We start from the raw sequence: 19,500 nt of genomic DNA, 5'->3' as shown, positions 1-19,500 counted from the left end.
TCCAATTTTCCCAACATCATTTGTTGAAGAGACTGTCTTTTTGCCATTGGACATTTTTTCCTGCTTTGTTGAAGATTAGTTGACCATAGAGTTGAGGGTCCATTTCTGGGCTCTCCATTCTGTTCCATTGATCTGTGTGTCTGTTTTTGTGCCAGTACCATACTGTCTTGATGATTACAGCTTTGTAATAGAGCTTGAGGTCTAGAATTATGATGCCACCAGCTTTGGTTTTCTTTTTCAACATTCCCCTGGCTAATGGGGTCTTATCATTTGTTCCAGTTCTGTGAAAAACGTTGATGGTATTTTGATAGGGATTTCTATGTTTGTGTTTTTAAATCACAAATGAAAAACTTACATTCTAAATGCCTGAGCATTTACTTTAAAAATTATGATTTATCCATGATTCATGTCATTTTCTTAGTTCCTCTTTAAAGAAGGATACTTACCATGGGGTATAGAGAAACCTAAAGAGGGAAATGTCAATCAGCTTTGTCAGGATAACAAACGACTCCCCAAATCATACTGTTATTCCTCACAGTTATGAGGATTAAATGAGGTAATTCATATAAATCTTCTACAACAGTATGTGGTGGAGAGTAAGTACTGGGTGTTTCTTGTCCTTGGCTCAGCTGAACTCAGTCATCCAGCTGCAGTGGTGGGTGACCGGGGCTGCCGCTGTCTCCATGTGGTCCTCATCCTCCAGGAGGCTAGCCTGAGCCTCCACGTAGTGGTTTCAGTGTTCCCAGCAATAAGAGAGGGTAAGCCCCAGTGTGCTGTGCTCTTCCAGGCATCCACTTGCATCATGATTTCTATTGTCTTCTTGGTCAAAGCAAGTCTCCTGGCCAAGCCCAGATTCAGAGGGTGGAGAAATTGACACAACTTCTTGCTCATAGGTACAGCTGAGAATTTGTGGCCCTTTTTGTGCAATTAAATATAGTCTGCCTCCAGCAAAGTGTATTCACATTTCTCTCATGTTCCCCCTCATCTTGGGATTCTCGGGAGTCTCATTATGGCATCAGCTTCTAGGTCCAGAGGCTCATCCATGACCTGCATCACTTCTGGATACTTCTGGGACTTCTCAGACCCAGCTCTTTGCATGTGGATCCTCTTGATCTTGAGACTATGAAAAACAACAACAAAAAAACCCAGTTATCTCCCCATACACACCCAACATAAAATGATGAAACAGGGAAAGAATAAACAAAAGACATAATCCATTAAAGTAAAAACACATTCACAGGATACAAATAACCATCACAGTTCCATGGCAATTGTATCCAGGTCCATGTTGCTGGTACCCCTGCTCCTGGGCCAGGGGGTGATTGATTAGGACCCAGTTCTGTGTCTCAGGACTGGTTCACGGGTACCTATTTCTCCACTGCTCCTGGCTCCACCTTCTGAAACATTCCTCTTTTCCTGTAAGAAATGGCTTATTTCTGCTTCTAAATAGCTTTGTTAGCCTACTTCCTGCTCATAGGAAAGCAGGCATCCTGAGGCCTCTTTTCCTCTGAATTTTGTCTTGCCTTTGTGCTTATCAGGAAAACTCTCCGTAAAACCTTGTGGATTTCCTAAGAATCCCAGAGAGTCCCCGCCCCTAAAACTCAAGTCCACACTTTTTTTCAAGACGAATCTCTCTCTACTTTGGGCCGAGTGTCACGCTGCCGTGAAATCACACGTTTAGGCGTCTCAGAGTCCCTTTTGCCCTGCTGAGAAGGTCTACGAGGCATCCCATTAAATTTTACCAAGGTCTTTATTCTGAGGCCATTTTTTCCTATACAAATCTTTTCTTCCAATTGAAGAGACTGAAGGTAAACGGTTTTATTTTCCAATCTCGTGAATTCTGGCTCTTCTCTCTTTTCTCTACATAATGCTTATTAAGTAAATCATTCAGGTTTTAGCACCCCTCTCTCTTGCAGAACCTTATATGCAGCTAGAAGCACTCAATGAACACTCTCAGCCTTCAGCCTGGAGACCTCTGCAGCTGGATCCAGCCTTCACTGTGTGTGTTTTCAGTCTTCTGTGCTGCCAAAGACACTGTCTGGCTGCTACTTAATATGGGTTGCCTTTCCCCCTACGGCTGCATAGTTTCCTCATCCCTCTTTCCATCAACACTCACATTTTGCATGCCATTTTCCCAGTTTTTGCTATAAATGGAAATATCTATTCCATAAGAGTTTTCCCCCTTACTAATAGCCATCTCTTTACCATTATTTGTAGGGTACTTAAACATAATGAGCTTCTCTTTCCTCATCTTTAGAATTAAGGCATGGGTGCAAGATAATCACTAGTCTTCCTGCTTCTCTGAATTTACTTGACATAATTATTGGGTTGATTGAAAAGGGAATGCAATAAATAACTTCCCCTTACCCATCTGATTTCCATACCCATTGAAATAGAAGGATAAAACAGTCAGAGGCCGAAGTGTTACCTTTGTTACCAATAAAGACAAGGTTGGAGGAAGTGGCTTCATTGATGGGGAACTGTGCTTTATGTCACTGAACCTAAAGTTAGATGGACGTGCCCTCCCCATCAGCTGACCTCTCCACTCCCACCCATGAGCACAGCGGGGGAAAGCACGGGTTCTCGGTGGTAAGCCGTCTTTCAAAAGGAAGAGGGAAGAAGAGGCTGGGCTATCCTGGGCAATTTCTCCTTCCACATTCACCAGTCAGATAAGCAACTCTGTGCCCTTTGGCAGGAGGAAGTGGCGAGAGATGTCTACAGGGAGGGAAATGTCAGAGTGGTGACAAATGTTTCTTCTTAGCAATACTTATACCACATACCCTCAACTCTTCACACAGCTTCCACGCAAGATTGAGTGGACAGAACATGAATGTAGGATCTGGAGAGATGTGGGCTTAAATCCCAGCCTACTCACTTCCTCAGAGACTGGCTCATATTGGACACTCAGTTTGTCACTGACATTAGCTTTTCCTTCCTTGCTTTACTTAGTACATTTGATTCCAGAGGGTTGTTGACCCACAGGTAGTTTACCATGATTCAATGCTTGGCTTTTATCTAATTTCCTACTAACTTCTGCTACAACCTGTAAAAGGGAATGAGAAGAATATCCGTAGCTGGGAATAACTGAGGTAAGGTTTGACATTTTAACCCCGAGGCAAGAGAAACGTTTGAAAACAAAGTATATCCCCATACTGTTCAGAGATGTTAATAATGAAAATCTGAGTCAGCAATAAATTGTATCCAAAGTCTTCTCTTTAAGGAAGGAAATACATCAGTGCATTTTAGAAGAAAATTTTCAACAAAAATGAGTGAACCCCTTTCCTCTTTGAAGGGAGAAAATTCAGTTAGGTAAAGGTCACTTACATGGAAAAACCCGCAGTGATGATGTTGGATAACTAAGATTTTTCTGCACTCATGTAAAAATTGTCAGCTAGAAATAATAATTTGTTTCCTTGAAGAATTGAAGAGAAGTAAGCAGCCAACAGGATCAGAATCAGTGGCTCACAGGACTTTGTCTCAGAGAAAAAGGAACAGGAAAGAAATATCTACAGATTCTGTGGGATGGTCCTTAACTGGTATTATGAGTTGGGAAAGAAATGGTCATTTACGATTCTTGAAAACTCTACTGATTTCCCCTTTTTAAGAAAGTACCCTGTGGAGGGCGCCGGGTGGCTCAGTTGGTTAAGCAACTGCCTTCGGCTCAGGTCATGATCCCGGAGTCCTGGGATCGAGTCCCACATCGGGCTCCCCCTTCTCTGTGGGGAGCCTGCTTCTCCCTCTGCCTCTGCCTGCCACTCCCCCTGCTTGTGCTCACTCTGTCTCTCTCTCTCTATGTCAAATAAATAAATAAAATCTTAAAAAAAAAGAAAGTACCCTGTGGAATACTTATAAAATATGAAAGTTTAATCAAAGACATACTGGACTGAACATTTTTATTCCCCATGATGTTTTTTTCCTCCAAAGATTTCTTCTATATTTCTCAGTCACAGGTTTGTTTCACATTCCAGGGCCAAAGCCAAATCAGATGTAGAATACAGCAACTGGTTTTTTTTGTAAATCCTCATACAGATAAGAGTGGAAAAACTTGTACAGATGATTCGAACCTTGACCCTGGAAGTCTATTGTCTTTACTCTCTCCCTTACCAAGTTCATTCATTAGCCTTTCCTCTGTTATCACTTCCACACTCCTGACTGTAAAATTTCTATTCCCAAGTATCAGTGCTTGGTTATTTCAATAGTTGAGTCAATCCTAAATACAGTGAATCTTTGTTATAAGAGAATTATCTATGAACATTATTTCTGTGGACTTTTGGCAAGTTGTGATGAGTTATTTCTGTCTGATAGAGTAACAGAGGCTCTAATAATGAAAGCATTGCAGTGTTGGGGAAACTCTGATGTGAGGAAATTATTTGAGAAAGAAGGTAATTGCTCTAATGGTGCCATGGTTTTCATGTGTTCTTTCATATCTGGGTTATTAGATGCTAATAATTGTTGCAGATATAAAACCTCGATTGGGGAAGGGTATGGTGTGAATGCTTGGGTCCTTCAAAATTCACATGTTGAAATCCTAACCCCCAACAGGTCTTTGGAAGGCAATTAAGTCATGAGGTGGGGGCCTCATGAATGGGAGTAGTGCCTTACAAAAGAGGCCCCAGAAAGCTTGCTTGTTCCTACTGCATTGTGAGGACACAGGGAGCAGGCCACCACCAGACGCAGAACCCAACCATGCTGGCATCCTGATCTCAGACTTCTGGCCTCCGGAGCTATGAGAAATAAATTTGTTGTTTATTTATTTATTTTTTAAAAGATTTTATTTACTTATTTGTGAGAGAGAATGAGAGACAGAGAGCATGAGAGGGAGGAGGGTCAGAAGGAGAAACAGACTCCCTGTTGAGCAGGGGGCCCGATGCGGGACTCGATCCCGGGACTCCAGGTTCATGACCTGAGCCGAAGGCAGTCGCTTAACCAGCTGAGCCACCCAGGCGCCCAGATTTCTGTTGTTTATAAGCCACCCTGCTTGTGGTATGTTATAGCAACTCAAATGCACTCAGACAGGGAATTGTTCCCTAGAAGATTAAAGAATTCTTCCTTTTTTTTCTTTTTTCTTTTCAAATTTTGACTTAAATTCTAGGTAGTTAGTATACAGTGCAATATTGGTTTCAGGAGTAGAACTCAGCAATTCATTGCTTACATACAACACCCAGGGCTCATCGCAACATGTGCCCTCCTTAACACCTCCCTCCATCAGCCCTCAGTTTGTTCTCTATCTTTAAGAGTCTCTTATGGTTTGTTTCCCTCTCTCTTTTTTCTTCTTCTCCCCTCTCATGTGTTCATCTGTTTTGTTTCTTAAATTCCACATGAGTGAAATCATATGGTATTTGTCTTTCTCTGACTTATTTTGCTTAGCACATGATATACTCTAGTTCCATCCACATCATTGCAAATGGCAAGATTTTATTCTTTTTGATGTCTGAGTAATATTCCATTATATATACATATGACACATATACCTGTGTATGGAATATATATATTATATATATGGAATATAATGGAATATTATATGTATTAATATATGTTTAATATATAAAAATATATCAAGGAAGATTAAAGATTTCAAAGCCTTTATCAAGGAGTCTCTGGAAAAAGAAGCTAATGTAGCTTTGTGGTTTATAGATGGGCTCTCAAGTCAGTTTTTCTGGATTCAGGCCTCAGCTCCACATTGATTTAGAGTGTGACTTTAGGCAAGTTACTTAACTCATTAGGCCTCAAGTTTCCTCTCCTGTAAAACAGGGATGACAGTAGGGCCTCATAGAGACCACACAGTCCTTAGCACTGTGTTGGACACTCTACAAATACTGATACAGCTGATAAATGTCAGCTATAGAGCAGAATGTATGGACTTTGATTTACAGTGCGTATCTGTAGAATGCATCTGAAAGCATATTGCTGTAAGTAAAATCCCTCCTGCCCACTGGTGATCTACTGGCCATGCATACTGGACTGCCTTCTCTTCAAACGTTGGCTGAGAAGTCTGATTGAGGGAACTGAAAAGTGAAAGTTTCAGGAAGCAGCAAATGAATAGAGTGATTAAAAAGTGGAGACTACCTGCTTTTTTAGATTAGATTCCCCAGAAATGCTTTGGAAAAACTCCTGGCTTTGTTTTAATGAAGAGGGGAAGTAAGAAACATGTATTATTATTTCTTCTAGCCTCAGATTTTATAATTAGAATCCATTTCGGATAATACTCCTCAGACTCTCAAGTTATGCTTTGAGTGAACCACAAAAAATTAAACAATTAAATGTGTTCTTGCCAGTGCACTTTGGATCCAACACAACTTCTGTTTTTTTTTTTTTTTTTAATTAACCTTTAGAGCAGTAAGAAGATAAGTCTTTTTAGAGACTCTTTCTATTTTAGCCTATAATTTTCAGAAGTTCAAAGAAGGATTTTTACCTCTTAGATGTGTCATTTTTTTAAATCAAGAAATAGAGCAGAATGCCAGGTTTTACTCGTTTGAGTAAAATTATTATTTGTGGACCTGAATCATCCTGTTTGGGAAAGTACATTTGTTGCCCGCTAAGCGTTGTGTTCCTGTGTTGTGTCCTGGAGGGTAACTGCTAACTTACCATGACATAGGATCCATGGGACTTCCTGGCCCCACCCATTGGGCAGGAAGGTCAAGAAGGGAGCACACAGGGCAACCACACGGGGCTGTGCAGACTGCCCAGTACAAGGGTGACTTGCCACAAAGATGAGAGAGACTGGAAATCCATCCTGTGCCGTTTGCCAGATGCTTTGCCCTGGTTCAGGGCTGTATCACTCAGAGAAAGGGGCACCCTTCTAGCATTCATGAGGATGTCATAGGGTCCTACACAAGGGCTCATTAAAATGCCATATGGACCAGTGGTGGACTTAGACATAAAGACACATTCTGATTTGTAATCGTCATTTTTTGTTTGCAAGACTTAAAATATTGCTATAAAATCAGGACCTAGGAGATATAGATTATACGTCCTGAAAATCAGAACATGGACCCTTCATAATTGAAGTAAGGGAATCATTACTCAAAAGTCCTTATTTGGAACTATCTATCATGGGGCAGGATCTTTTTAGTTTCATTAATAGCTGATAACTTTATACAAAGCCTATGCACACGTGTGTGTGTGTGTCTCTCTCTCTAAATGTGTTTTTTTAGTTCCCATTGAAACAAGAATCTGGAACTTCCTGAACTCAAGAAGAATAAAGTCTCTAAAAACATTTCTTTGTCATAAATACAGAAAGGAAAGTCCTTCTGTGTTTTTGGATTTGTTCCCCTTCTGTAATCTACAAGTTGATTTTTGTAATAAACCTCACATGATTGGCACATTGCCTTGCATTGAACTGTGTATCCCCAAGTCTGAAGTTTCTCACTACTTGTAAAAATACTTTAACATATTGCTGTGAAACAAGGAAAGGTTTTGTTTTCTGGGAATAGGCAAAATTTGCTTAATGTATGCATTGCTTAATGTATAATAATATAGAGATTATATAAAGAACTCCTTTTAAGTTAATTCCCTCTTTAAAGACCTTATCTCCAATTGCATTCTGAGGTGCTGGGGTTAGGGCTTCAATATATGAATTTGGCTGGGTGATATAATTTAGCCCGTAACAACGTATGAACAGTTTTGTTCTTGTTCTCCTTAGAGTAAGTAGGCAAAACATTTCTGTTGTATGATCAGAGATGTGACCTTGTGTTCTGTTTACAACTGGTTCCCTTAGAAGCAAGTAGGAACTTTCATAGTTGTTCTTTGTAGCATCCAGTATATGGGTTATTTGTGTATTATAACCCCCACTCATTGACCTTCTGAGGTATGTCCAAACCTGCCTTCTGAATCTTTCTTTTCCTGTCTTTCTGAATCTTTCCCTATCAAGTTTGTTTATCACCCAACCATGAAGACTATTATAAGTGGTCCAGAACTGCATTATGCTTATGAATCAGAAGCTGTCATGATCATTATCTATGGAATGGGTCACAAAGTTCAAGTGTGCCCTGGAATCACCTGAAGGTCATCTTAGAAGTACTGAGTCAGAAACTCTAGGGGCCCAAGCATCTGTAGTGTTTGCAGCTCTCCAGAAGATTCTGTTGCCTCCTAAAGTATGAGAACCTCTGAGCTACCATCACTTCTCTGTTCCTATATGTTTTTTGTACATAAAATGTAATTGCCCAATGAAAGAAGGATTACACAATTTCCCCTTTCTTCCCTGTGGGACCTTGTTTTCAGGACACATGATATGCATGCCTGAAAAGGAAATTAAAAGACAGAAGCAGATTTCTGGTAGTTGGTCATGAAATTTTGGTTGAATTCTTCATCTCCACATGACTCAAAGCAGGATTTATTTTAGCAACTTTATAAATACAATTTACCAAAATGTATTACATTATTCTTTATCATAGTGAGACAGGCTGGTCAATAGAATTGTTTAGTTTTTGGGGGCACCTGGGTGGCTCAGTTGTTAAGCATCTGCCTTCGGCTCAGGTCATGATCCCAGGGTCCTGGGATCGAGCCCCACATCAGGCTCCCTGCTCTGCATGCAGCCTGCTTCTCCCTCTCCCACTCCCCCTGCTTGTGTTCCCTCTCTCGCTGTGTCTCTCTCTGTCAAATAAATAAGATCTTTAAAAAAAAAAAGAATTGTTTAATTTTTCTTTCTCATTTATCATAGTTTCCTTTTTAAGATCTCACAGTTCAGAATCAAGCTACTGGATGTGTAGGTTAATTTGATGTTCTTTCAGTGCCTGCATCTATATTTTGGTATAACTACAGCAAGGAATACAACCTTTTGGGCCACATTCTTAGAAATAGCAGCTTCATGATTGACTTTTTTTTCCTCTTTTTTTTAATTTATATTTTATTTTTAAATTTGCCCCCCAACTTTTTATTCAAATTCCAGTCAGTTAACATACAGTGTAATGTGAGTTTCAGATGTAGAATTTATTGATTCATCACTTACATACAACACCCACTGCTCATCACAAGTGTCCTCCTTAATATCCATCACCAATTTAACCCACCCCACTGCCCACCTCCCCTCCAGCAACTCTCACTTTGTTCTCTATAGTTAAGGGTCTATTTCCTGGGAGCACCTGGGTGGCTCAGTTGGTTGAGTGTCTGACTCTTGATTCTGGCTCAGGTCATGATCTCAGGGTCCTGGGATTGAGCCCTGCATGGAGTCCTGCATTGGGCTTCCTGCTCAGTGGGGAGTCTGCTTCTCCTTTTCCCTTTCCCTCTGCCCCTCTCCCCTGCCTGCAATGCTCTATCTCTCTCTAAAATAAATAAAATCTTTAAAAATAGTTCTTTATGTATTTTGGATACTAACCCTTTATCAGATATGTCATTTGCAAATATCTTCTCACATTGCATAGGTTGCCTTTTAGTTTTGTTGGTTGTTTCCTTCTCTGTGCAGAAACATTTTTATTTTGATCAAGTCCCAATAGTTCATTTTTGCTTTTGTTTCCCTTGCCTCAGGAGACATATCAAAGTAGAAGTTGCTATGCCTGATGTTAGAGAGAGTTACTGCCTGTGTTCTCCTCCAGGATTTTGATGGTTTCCTCTCTTTGGTTGACTTTCTAAGATTTTTTATTTTTATTTTTATTTATTCATGAGAGACAGAGAGAGAGAGAGGCAGAGGGAGAAGCAGGCTCCCAAGGAGCAGGGAGCCCAATGTGGGGCTCGATCTCAGGACCCTGGGATCATGACCTGAGCTGAAGGCAGATGCTTAACCATCTGAGCCACCCAGGCCCCCTTTGGTTGACTTTCTGTTGTAGTTTTCCTAATGCTTGCTCCCTGGCAACCAGAAGACCTCTGGATCAGTGGGACCGACTCAGTCTGGGGTGGGTTGGGCCAGGCAAGGTAAAGGCCACCATCTCCTCTACACCTCCATAGAGAATCTTTAATTCCCACACTGTTCCTTTCGCTCTCCTTACCTGGTTACGGACTTCAGCCTTCAAATGAGCTTAGGCCTTCACTTGATTTAGGGTCCATGCCTTTATGGCTTTTAGGTCTTAAGAAGGAATGATTATCTCTGAACATCTTCTTCCAAGGCCATTATCTGTATGATTGAAGTGTTTTTCTGCTCATAATATGAATGAGATGATTCCCCCAAATAGCTTTTTTGTGGCTTTAGGAGAACAATACAGAGCATGGGACGCGTCTAAGACCAGTGGAAGACCAACAAACAGGTTCCTAATATTGTGGTGTGTGGTGTTTTACCTTAACCACCCATTCATTACCTTCCATTGTAGTGCCTCCTAAGTCTTGGCCAAGAAGCAAGGATGGCACCTATTCTTACCTGGTTCATCAAATATAACCATTCTCTCTACCATCTACCTGTTGCATGGTAGAATATATTGGATACTAACTTAGGCAGATAGATACAGCTCAACTCCATACCAGCTAACTGTAATGTACTTTGTCCAGGTCACATAAGGTGTTAACTGATTGCAATGCGTATGTCTTAAAGAAGGACCTTAAGAAATTAGTCCTTTAAGCAAATAATCTTTACAGTTTTGTGGGATTTTATTTAATTATAAAATCTACCTGGGCATCATATTCCAAAAAATTTTTGGAAAATACAGAAAAGCACAAGGAAGTAATTAAAATCATTTATAATTCCACAATTCAAAGAAACCAACTATTAACATTTTGATGCATATTGTTCAAGTCCTTGTTGCAGGATGTATGTGTGGTAGCGCTACACATCCTCTTCTCTTTACCTAGTTTTTCTACGTAAGATGTTTTTTTATACTTTACTACCATTAGATAGCCTTCTAAACTGCAATGATTTAGCAGCCAATACCTCATTTTTGCACATTTAAAGTATTTCTGAATTTCCGTAAAAACAGCATGATGATAGAAATATTTACAGCAATGGGCTTCACACACTGTTGCATAAATTTTTAGAATAAATGTACATGGGGCAAAACAAATACACATTTTAAAAGCTTTTGATACATATTGCTAACCTCCCCCCACAAAGATTCTATCAATTTGCTCTCCTACCAGCATTTTTTCAGAGTTCCCAGAATCCTCACCAATTTTTAAACATTATTATTATTATTATTATTTTAAATCCTGGCAACTTGGTGGGGGAAGAAAATCGCACTGCTTAAATTTGCACTTCCTTGTTTAGTAGTGAAGTCCTTCATGACTCCCTTCTATATGTTTACTGAAGAAGTTAATGTAGTGGTTAAGTAGGGCTGCTCTAGGGCCCAAGTGTTCACTTCCTGGCAACCGTGGGTAAGTTCCTTAATCTCCCTATGCTCGGGTACCAGCTCTGATAATGACAATACTTACTTCATGGAATCTGTGTGAAGATTAAAGAGGGTATCACATGACAAGTGCCTAGAAAGCACTTGGTATTACAGTAAGCACCTGATACATATCAGCTACTCCTATGTTCTCTAGCATTTAGATTTCTTCATATATGAGTTGCCTTTTCATTGTCTTTGTTTGGGCAAGTGGTTTTGTTTATTTTGTTTTGGCAGGAGGTTTTAGTATATTAAGTATGTTAACCCATTACATGCATATATTGCAATTTCCCCCAATTTGTGGTTTGCCTTTAAGTTTTGTTCAAAGTGAGGAAATTTGGGGGTATCAGGAGACTCAGACTAGGGGATGGTGTAGTTTTGGTTCAGCCTGGGTCTTTTTTCTGCCTCTCAGTCCTGCCTCTAGAAGAGTCACTTCCTTATCATTGGGAAGGTCTGGTATTGATTCTTGTCACCAGATAGCAAAAATGGCATTTTAAGCAGGGTATTAAAAATCATCACCTTGGAATAAAACTTCTGCTTAATTTATGTAAATAATGATCATAGCAGATGAGAGGCCATGGTTAATATTTCACCATTTCCCATTTATCACTAAATCCAACTTGTCAGCATTCTTTGGTGAAATAAAATTAATTACTTCAACTTGAGAGAAGCTTTTAATTTGAGATCAAGATCCCTCATAGATTGAGTGTCCATTAAGTGCTACTACATTTTCCTTCTTTGCTGCAAATTATACAGTAGGAAGAGAATCTTTGTAGCCACAAAATCTTGTGCACAAGGGAACATGTTCATTATTTTGACATTTATACATGCTACTAAAAATGAACGTTTTTCACTTCCCTGGAAAAAATGTGGACGCAGAGAACATTATTTTACCTTGCTATGTAGCAATGAATTAGAACCACCCTTATGAAAACATGGAAATTCTGCTTGAGCTGCCAACTTGTTTCAAAAAGTCATGAGATTGCAGATCTCATGCAGATATTGCATATATTGCAGGTAACACTTGGAGGTGTACACAGATGCACAATTCCAATATAAAAGTAGCATCCATGTTCATCTGTGTGTGTCTGTTCCAGATCCAGTTTATACTCCTCCCTGATTTGCTCAGTCTCAACTACCCTCTAGTTCTTTGCTGTCCGATCAGTGAAGAACCAAGAACCCAGCTGTTTGCTCTGTCACCTCATCCCCTAACACTACCATCTGTCTCACCCTCCCCCGAGGACCAGACCTTGGCAAGGCCTCTGTAATGTGTGCTGTGATGGTAGCCACATCAGCTCCACTGTGTGGGGGTGACCCAATGCATCCACAGAGGCTTAGGTGCCGTCATGCCTGGTTTCACAGCAGCACCCAGTCATGGGCATAGGACTTGGTTTCCCCAGTGGCTGCCCTGAGGATGTGGATAACACAACCTGGAAGAGTAGAGGAATTTTAATGTCCACTGGCTGAATATTGACCAAGAAGAGACAGGAGACAGGAAGGAACCAATAAATAAATGACTCCCTCTTTCTCCTTTTCATGGACTGTTCCAGGTGCCACGACTCCATGTAGTGTTTCTGGAGACTTCTAGTTGACTAAGCAACTGGCTGTGTTGTTTTGTGAAGCTGTAGCCAGCTGGGTATTTGTCTCTGTTCTTTCCCACCTCACTTCCCTTCTCCCCCTCACCCTGGGGGCCCTGGGATTGTATCACGAGCAATATGTTGGCACATAAAATTTGCTTCAGACTGCTTTCTTGGGAACCTGGGGTAAGGCAGCATCTGAGAGCTTTCATATACATTTAAATGAATATTTTATATTTAGGTACTGTGTTTAGCATTCAGATGTGAATAAAATACCAGCATGTGCATAACAACAATAACAACAACAAAAGTACAAATATTGCTAATATGTGATGGTTAAATGGGGTAAATGAGAGTGTGCTTTATTACTGCTACTAGGGTTATGTATGGTTGAAATTTTCCACATAAAAAATTTTTCAAATAGTTTTGTTAAAGATGCTTACCACTAGGGACCTTGGGAAAAACTGAACATCTTTTGTTTCTGACATTTCATCTGGTTATGCTATGTGATTGCCGCCTAGAAGGGTATCTTCTTTCTGCCCACCTCTCCTACTTATTTTAAAATCACATTAAACACTTTCTTATCTCTTTCACTTTTAATATCTTCCAACAAAATATATTTTCAGATGTCACCCCCCCCAAACAGGCACTCAAACTGAAGTCTGTATCAGTGATAATGAACAGAGGAGCAAGGAAATTTCAATGTCCAAATTATATACTTCCTCATTAGATTTTTGTCTTTATTTTGTTGTTTTACTTCAAGCATGTTTTACTTTTAAAACATTTTTAAGAGAACACATTTTAAACCATGATTTATATGGTAACTGTTTTGAGAACTGATAGGTTGCTTAGGACCAGGCATGCTCAGCAGTTGCTGAAATAGACAAAAAACAGCACTTAGAGCTGGCCCTACAGCCCTGGAAGTACATTGATTGTCCTTATTTAAAAATCTCTATCCTTCCAAATATTTTTTTCTTTTTCCTTTTTCTGTGCCTGTTTTGATTTGCAACTATTGGAAAACATAAAGCAAGAAAAAGTGATTGGTTCCTAATGCAATCTGAAATTTTATTTTATTTTTTTAAATTTTATTTTATTATGTTATGTTAGTCACCATACATTACATCTTTAGTTTTTGATGTAGTGATCCACGATTCATTGTCTTCGTATAACACCCAGTGCTCTATGTAGTGCGTGCCCTCCTTAGTACCCATCACCGGGCTAACCCATCCCCCCCAACCCCCTTCCCTCTAAAACCCTCAGTTTGTCTCTCAGAGTCCACAGTCTCTCATGGTTCATCTCTCCCTCTGATCCCCCCCCCCCTCATTTTTCCCTTCCTTCTCCTAATGTCCTCCATACTATTCCTTATGTTCCAATAAGTGAAACCATATGATAATTGACTTTCTCTGCTTGACTTACTTCACTTAGCATAATCTCCTCCAGTCCCATCCATGTTGATGTAAAAGTTGGATATTCATCCTTTCTGATGGCTGAGTAATATATTCCATTGTATATAAGGACCCCATCTTCTTTATCCATTCATCTGTTGAAGGGCATCTCGGCTCTTCCCACAGTTTGGCTGTTGCGGACATTGCTGCTATGAACACTGGGGCGCATATGGCCCTTCTTTTCACTACATTTGTGTCTTTGGGGTAAATACCCAGGAGCGCAATTGCTGGGACATAGGGTAGTTCTATTTTTAACTTTTTGAGGCAAACTGAAATTTTAAATTGCTGATTGAGTTCCGAGCTGCAGAGGCCTTATGGGCTATGACGTAGGGCTGTGTTCACGCCTCTCGGTCACGTTAGTCCTTTCCTTGTGAGCCAAATGTCCTAGAATATTTGGCTCCTTTAGTGTATTTGTTGCCTACACCCGGGAATAAAGAATTGGGAGCGCTGTGCAGAAGTTTCTTGATTTTGGGCGTCAGTGTTCTCAATGCAAGTATTTGACTCGCTGCAGGAGTTTAACCCCAGTCTGTACTTGCAGGCAAGATGAAGGACCGGCTAGCCGAACTTGTGGAGTTAACCAAGAACTATGACCAGCAGTTCCCAGACGGGGACGATGACTTGGACTCGCCCCACGAGGACATAGTGTTCGAGACGGACCACATCCTGGAGTCCTTGTACAGAGACATCCAGGACCTTCAGAATGAAAACCAGCAGCTGATGACCGACGTGAAGCGGCTGGGAAAGCAGAACGCCCGCTTCCTCACGTCCATGCGGCGCCTCAGCAGCATCAAGCGCGACACCAACTCGATTGCCAAGGACATCAAGGCCCGGGGAGAGAACATCCACCGCAAGCTGCGGGCCATGAAGGCGCTGAGCGAGGAGGCGGAGGCCCGGCACGGCCCCAACTCGGCGGTGGCGCGCATCTGGCAGGCGCAGTTCAGCGCGCTCACCCGCACCTTCCAGAGCGCCATGCACCAGTACAACCAGGCCGAGATGAAGCAGCGCCACAACTGCAAGATCCGCATCCAGCGCCAGCTGGAGATCATGGGCAAGGACGTGTCGGGCGAGCAGATCGAGGACATGTTCGAGCAGGGCAAGTGGGACGTGTTCTCTGAGAACTTGCTAGCCGACGTGAAGGGCGCGCGGGCGGCCCTCAACGAGATCGAGAGCCGCCACCGCGAGCTGCTGCGGCTGGAGAGCCGCATCCGCGACGTGCACGAGCTCTTCCTGCAGATGGCGGTGCTGCTGGAGGAGCAGGCAGACCCGCTGAACGTCATCGAGCTCAATGTGAAGAGGACCCTCGACTACACCGGCCAGGCCAAGGCGCAGGTGCGCAAGGCGGTGCAGTACAAGAAGAACCCCTGCCGGACCCTCTGCGGCTGCTGCTGCCCCTGCCTCAACTAGCAGGTCGGCCCCGGCCGCGAAACACCCCGGGGAAGATCTGGGGGGCCGCGGCACAGGGGTGAGTTTCCCCAAGTCCTAGGGGCTTCTTAGAGAAAGAAGAATTTTCAGGTGCGAGAATTCCCACCCCGCTTGTGTTTGGGAAGGGGGTCTCATGCCAACCCGTCCTTCTCCGGTAAGGACAGATAGCCAGGGCGGTTGTGGGAGGGCATTATATGGCACGTGGCACCCTTTCCCTCTTAACCGAAGCCCAACAAAGAACTGACGTTGTGGCTGACTGTGCCGTAAATGTCCAGGGCATGCTTCCTAACGAATCTTTAGGCGGAAGTCGGTTCTGCACTGGCTGATAGTATGAACTCATTATCAAAACTTAAATTCCTTTACCTTATCCTGAAAGCCCCTTGGTTCTGCTCAATTTCACATGACATGGATCTTGAGAAAAACTGTACATCTTTCATCTCTGAGTCTTATCTGCCTTATCCGGTGTGATCCCTGCCTAGAAGTACACCTTCTTTCTGCCCACTTCCCCTACTTATTAAAATCACGCTTAACACTCATTATTTCCTCATCTCTTTCGCTTTTAGTACCTGCCATCAGAATATCTGTTGGATTTTTTCCGAATATTTTTAAGCACTGAGTTTTGAACACGTACTCAAATTGAAGTATGTTATCAGTCATATTTTATATATTTTTCATAAATAATTTAAAATTTATCTTTTTACTTGGTAATATAAATGCACATAAATACGTAAATATAAAGTACTAATATTAAGACATGTACATGATGACCAATTGGTTTAACTTGACTTTTGTAAATATGGTCTATAAATATCAAGAGCAACACTCTTACTGGTCACTGGTGTTGGTTTGCTTGTTTTGAGTTTATCTCACTCCCATGTCCATAGTCACAATTCTGTTTTGAACCACTCTGTGTCGGTTGTGGTGGTAGAGACAGATGTCAAAGGCGAAAATCCATACAGAACTGGAGATAATAAAATAACATTCTTGGAAATACTACTTTTGTTTTACTGTGGACCATTCTTTTCATGTACTGAAATGGAGTAATTTAAAATAAAATTTAGCTTAATAAACATTACACTATAACATCCCCTTTGTGTATTTTTATCTTGGCCATTTAAATCTTAGTTTGCTTTTTCAATTATTATTCTTAAAAATTCTTCTACTAGCTGCATGAGGCTGCAACATCTGGATGGAACTCTTGACTAGAAGGAAAAAGGATGAAACAGAATTCCCTTGTGGGTGTCCTGCTTTCTCTCCTGAGTTACTTCTAATAGTTTAGCAAATCATGTTTTAGAGATTTGGTTTTGTTTGCAAACTTTGTAATGCCCTCATCCACGTTTACCATACTTCCTGTCTTTCTTCTGAGTCAACTCTTAACTTTTTTTACTCGTTATTACTAAATGAACAAGTTTACTCAGCAGTCAAAATTCTCAGGTCTTTCAGACAGATTTTAAAAAGGAGTAGAATGAAGAGCATGTGAACTCTTTGGAACTCACCAACGAACCTCCTTATGCCCATGAAAAAATCCAGCCCTGTACCTAATTTTAATTTCATGGTTAAATATGAGAATTCTGGAAACCAAGTTCCACTGGGCTCCTCTCAGATTTCTCCCGATTTCTTTCTCAGTTAACCCCACCGATATGTTTCACTTTTGACCGAATTACCTTTCCCTAAAAACAAAACAAAACAAAAACAAACAAAAAATGTCTTCACATAGCTCCATTGCTATGTCTTCCATTGTAGAGAAGTGAAACTGTGAATATAGACCACCAGCTAGTTTCCCTGAGAGAGAATGGTTCATGAATTCGACTTCTTTTAAACCCATAAATCATTTTCTTTGCCTAGAACCAGCCATAAAAGTAAATGAGTTTGCAGGCTCTGTGTATTCTTTAATTCCCCACATTTCACATTAGAGAATTAAGTAAAAACTGCACTTTCATTTACTAAGTGATTAGTGAACTGTTGCCTATGACAAGGTAAGAATTTTTCTTCCTGCTTTTTAGTAACTTTCTGAGTGTTCACATAGTAGTTAAGAGCACTGATTCATTACCTCACTCTCTTGGTTTAAATCCTAACTCTGCCCCATACTAAACATATGATTTGGGCACATTACTTAACCTGTTTGTGCCTCAGTTTCCTTATCTGTAAAATGGACATCATAAGGCCTACTTCATTGAGCTGTTGTAAGAAGTAAAAGCTATCTATGTTCATTATTGTTATTATATAGCTTTCTGGTAGACTGAGAAAGCTGTTACTAATTTAGTAAATTAATAGTTATTAACTTCCGAGGAAAAAGAAATGTTTATTTTTCTGTTGATAGTCTTTAATAAAATGGAATAAAGAAACCAAGACCTATCTTCTTTGAATATTAGGGCTTTTTTTTTCCTACCACACACACACCAAAAAAACCCATTTTTACAATGGCATTTCTATTCCTAATTATATCCAAACATGTTCTGGAAGAGTATTAGATTTTCCGCTCAGAATGAACAGTTAAGCAGGAAGCAGGTGTTCTGTTCAATTTGGCAAGTATATTCCCCTGATCTTCCCAAGCTTTGAGTCAGAAAATCCCAGAAAGTGTTCAGTTGTGGAGTCCAGGTCACAACAGACTAAAGAGAACAGTTGGCTTTTCCTACATCCTGCCCTGTTTCCCTGAAGCCCTTCCTGGCTCTGAGTGCCGTGCCAAACAATGTGTGAGATGCTGGCGTTTTCCTCTGGAAAGGCTACTCCGGTGCCCCCAAGAGGTGTGATAGAGGTTGGTTTTACCCAACACCACGATGCTCTCTTGGCAAACTCTGAAAGTTGACCTTGGGCAAGAAGAGGAAAACTTTGTGGCAAAGCTACTAATTTCATACACTAACATCATTTAATGTACAAAATGAAAGACCCAATCACAAAGAACAATAGATCCTTCAGGGGCAGAAGGTGGAAATCTATTCCTAAAGCTATTTTCATATATGCAGTGACTCCTTCTAACTAGCCAAACACCAAACCTTACAGTCACAGCCACAGATTATAGGCGGTGACTCCAGAAAGATCAGAAATAAGAGAGATGCTCACCAACAACGCGTCAGTATCCAGGACAACATGAGTTCAAATTTTTTAAAAGCAGATCAATGATTCAAAAGGGTTTGAACTCTGACATCATGGGACTGAGTTTATGGCCTTTCAAGATAATGACTTTGAAAGAAAACAGCGTTCTTCTTGTGCTTCCTATTGATTTAAAAATAGTCCCAATGCTTTATAGTTGAATGTCATATGCACGTATTTTTCAGGCTCTACAATGTAAAATTCCTATCTTGACAGGAACCTGTGGAAGATTGTGTACAGCTTAAAAATAGTAAAATAGGGTAACTGTCATCTTGGATGTTATGTATAAATCCCACCATTCTATCTTCCATCATCAGACAAGTTTCCACTCCTCTCTTCGAAATATGCACGGTATTTCTAATGCAGCATGCAGTTCACTCATTTGTAATCTGGACAATAGCTTGAAACATCCATTGCCGTCAAAGTAACAGTTGAGATGACTTGCTTTTGATAGCAAGAATTGAAAATCCTTGCAGTTAATAAAATGGGGCTATTAGAAGCAGAAAATGAATAGGATCTAGAATGCAACCTCACCACCATATAAATATTGGGCATCTTTATTACCATGTGCTATAAAGGAAAGATGAGATGGCCTTATACACTGGAAACTTCTGTTGTGAAGATTATATATATATTGGTAAGAAAGAAGGCTTTCTGACCTGAAGGTCTAGGTGAGACTACATAGGATGCTTTTAAACCAGTGATATCCTAAAAACTGAGGAG

General features: G+C 40.8%; 1 protein-coding gene across 2 annotated transcripts in view; it reads left to right on the top strand.

Moving 5' to 3' along the window:
• Nucleotides 1–17,987, top strand: part of STX11 (syntaxin 11) — a 50,084-nt gene extending 32,097 nt beyond the window's left edge. For both annotated transcript variants that reach the window (XM_027602851.2, XM_027602852.2), the window contains one exon: nt 14,804–17,987. In XM_027602851.2, coding sequence (XP_027458652.2) covers nt 14,804–15,669 — 866 coding nt within the window. In that variant the 3' untranslated portion in view covers nt 15,670–17,987. The remainder of the gene's footprint in view (nt 1–14,803) is intronic.
• Nucleotides 17,988–19,500: the final 1,513 nt, after the last annotated feature.

Source organism: Zalophus californianus, chromosome 7 (assembly GCF_009762305.2).
Source record: "Zalophus californianus isolate mZalCal1 chromosome 7, mZalCal1.pri.v2, whole genome shotgun sequence".
In the NCBI taxonomy this organism is placed as follows: domain Eukaryota; kingdom Metazoa; phylum Chordata; class Mammalia; order Carnivora; family Otariidae; genus Zalophus; species Zalophus californianus.
The sequence above is the reverse complement of the archived record's forward strand: the minus strand, read 5'-3'. Positions and strand labels throughout refer to the sequence as shown.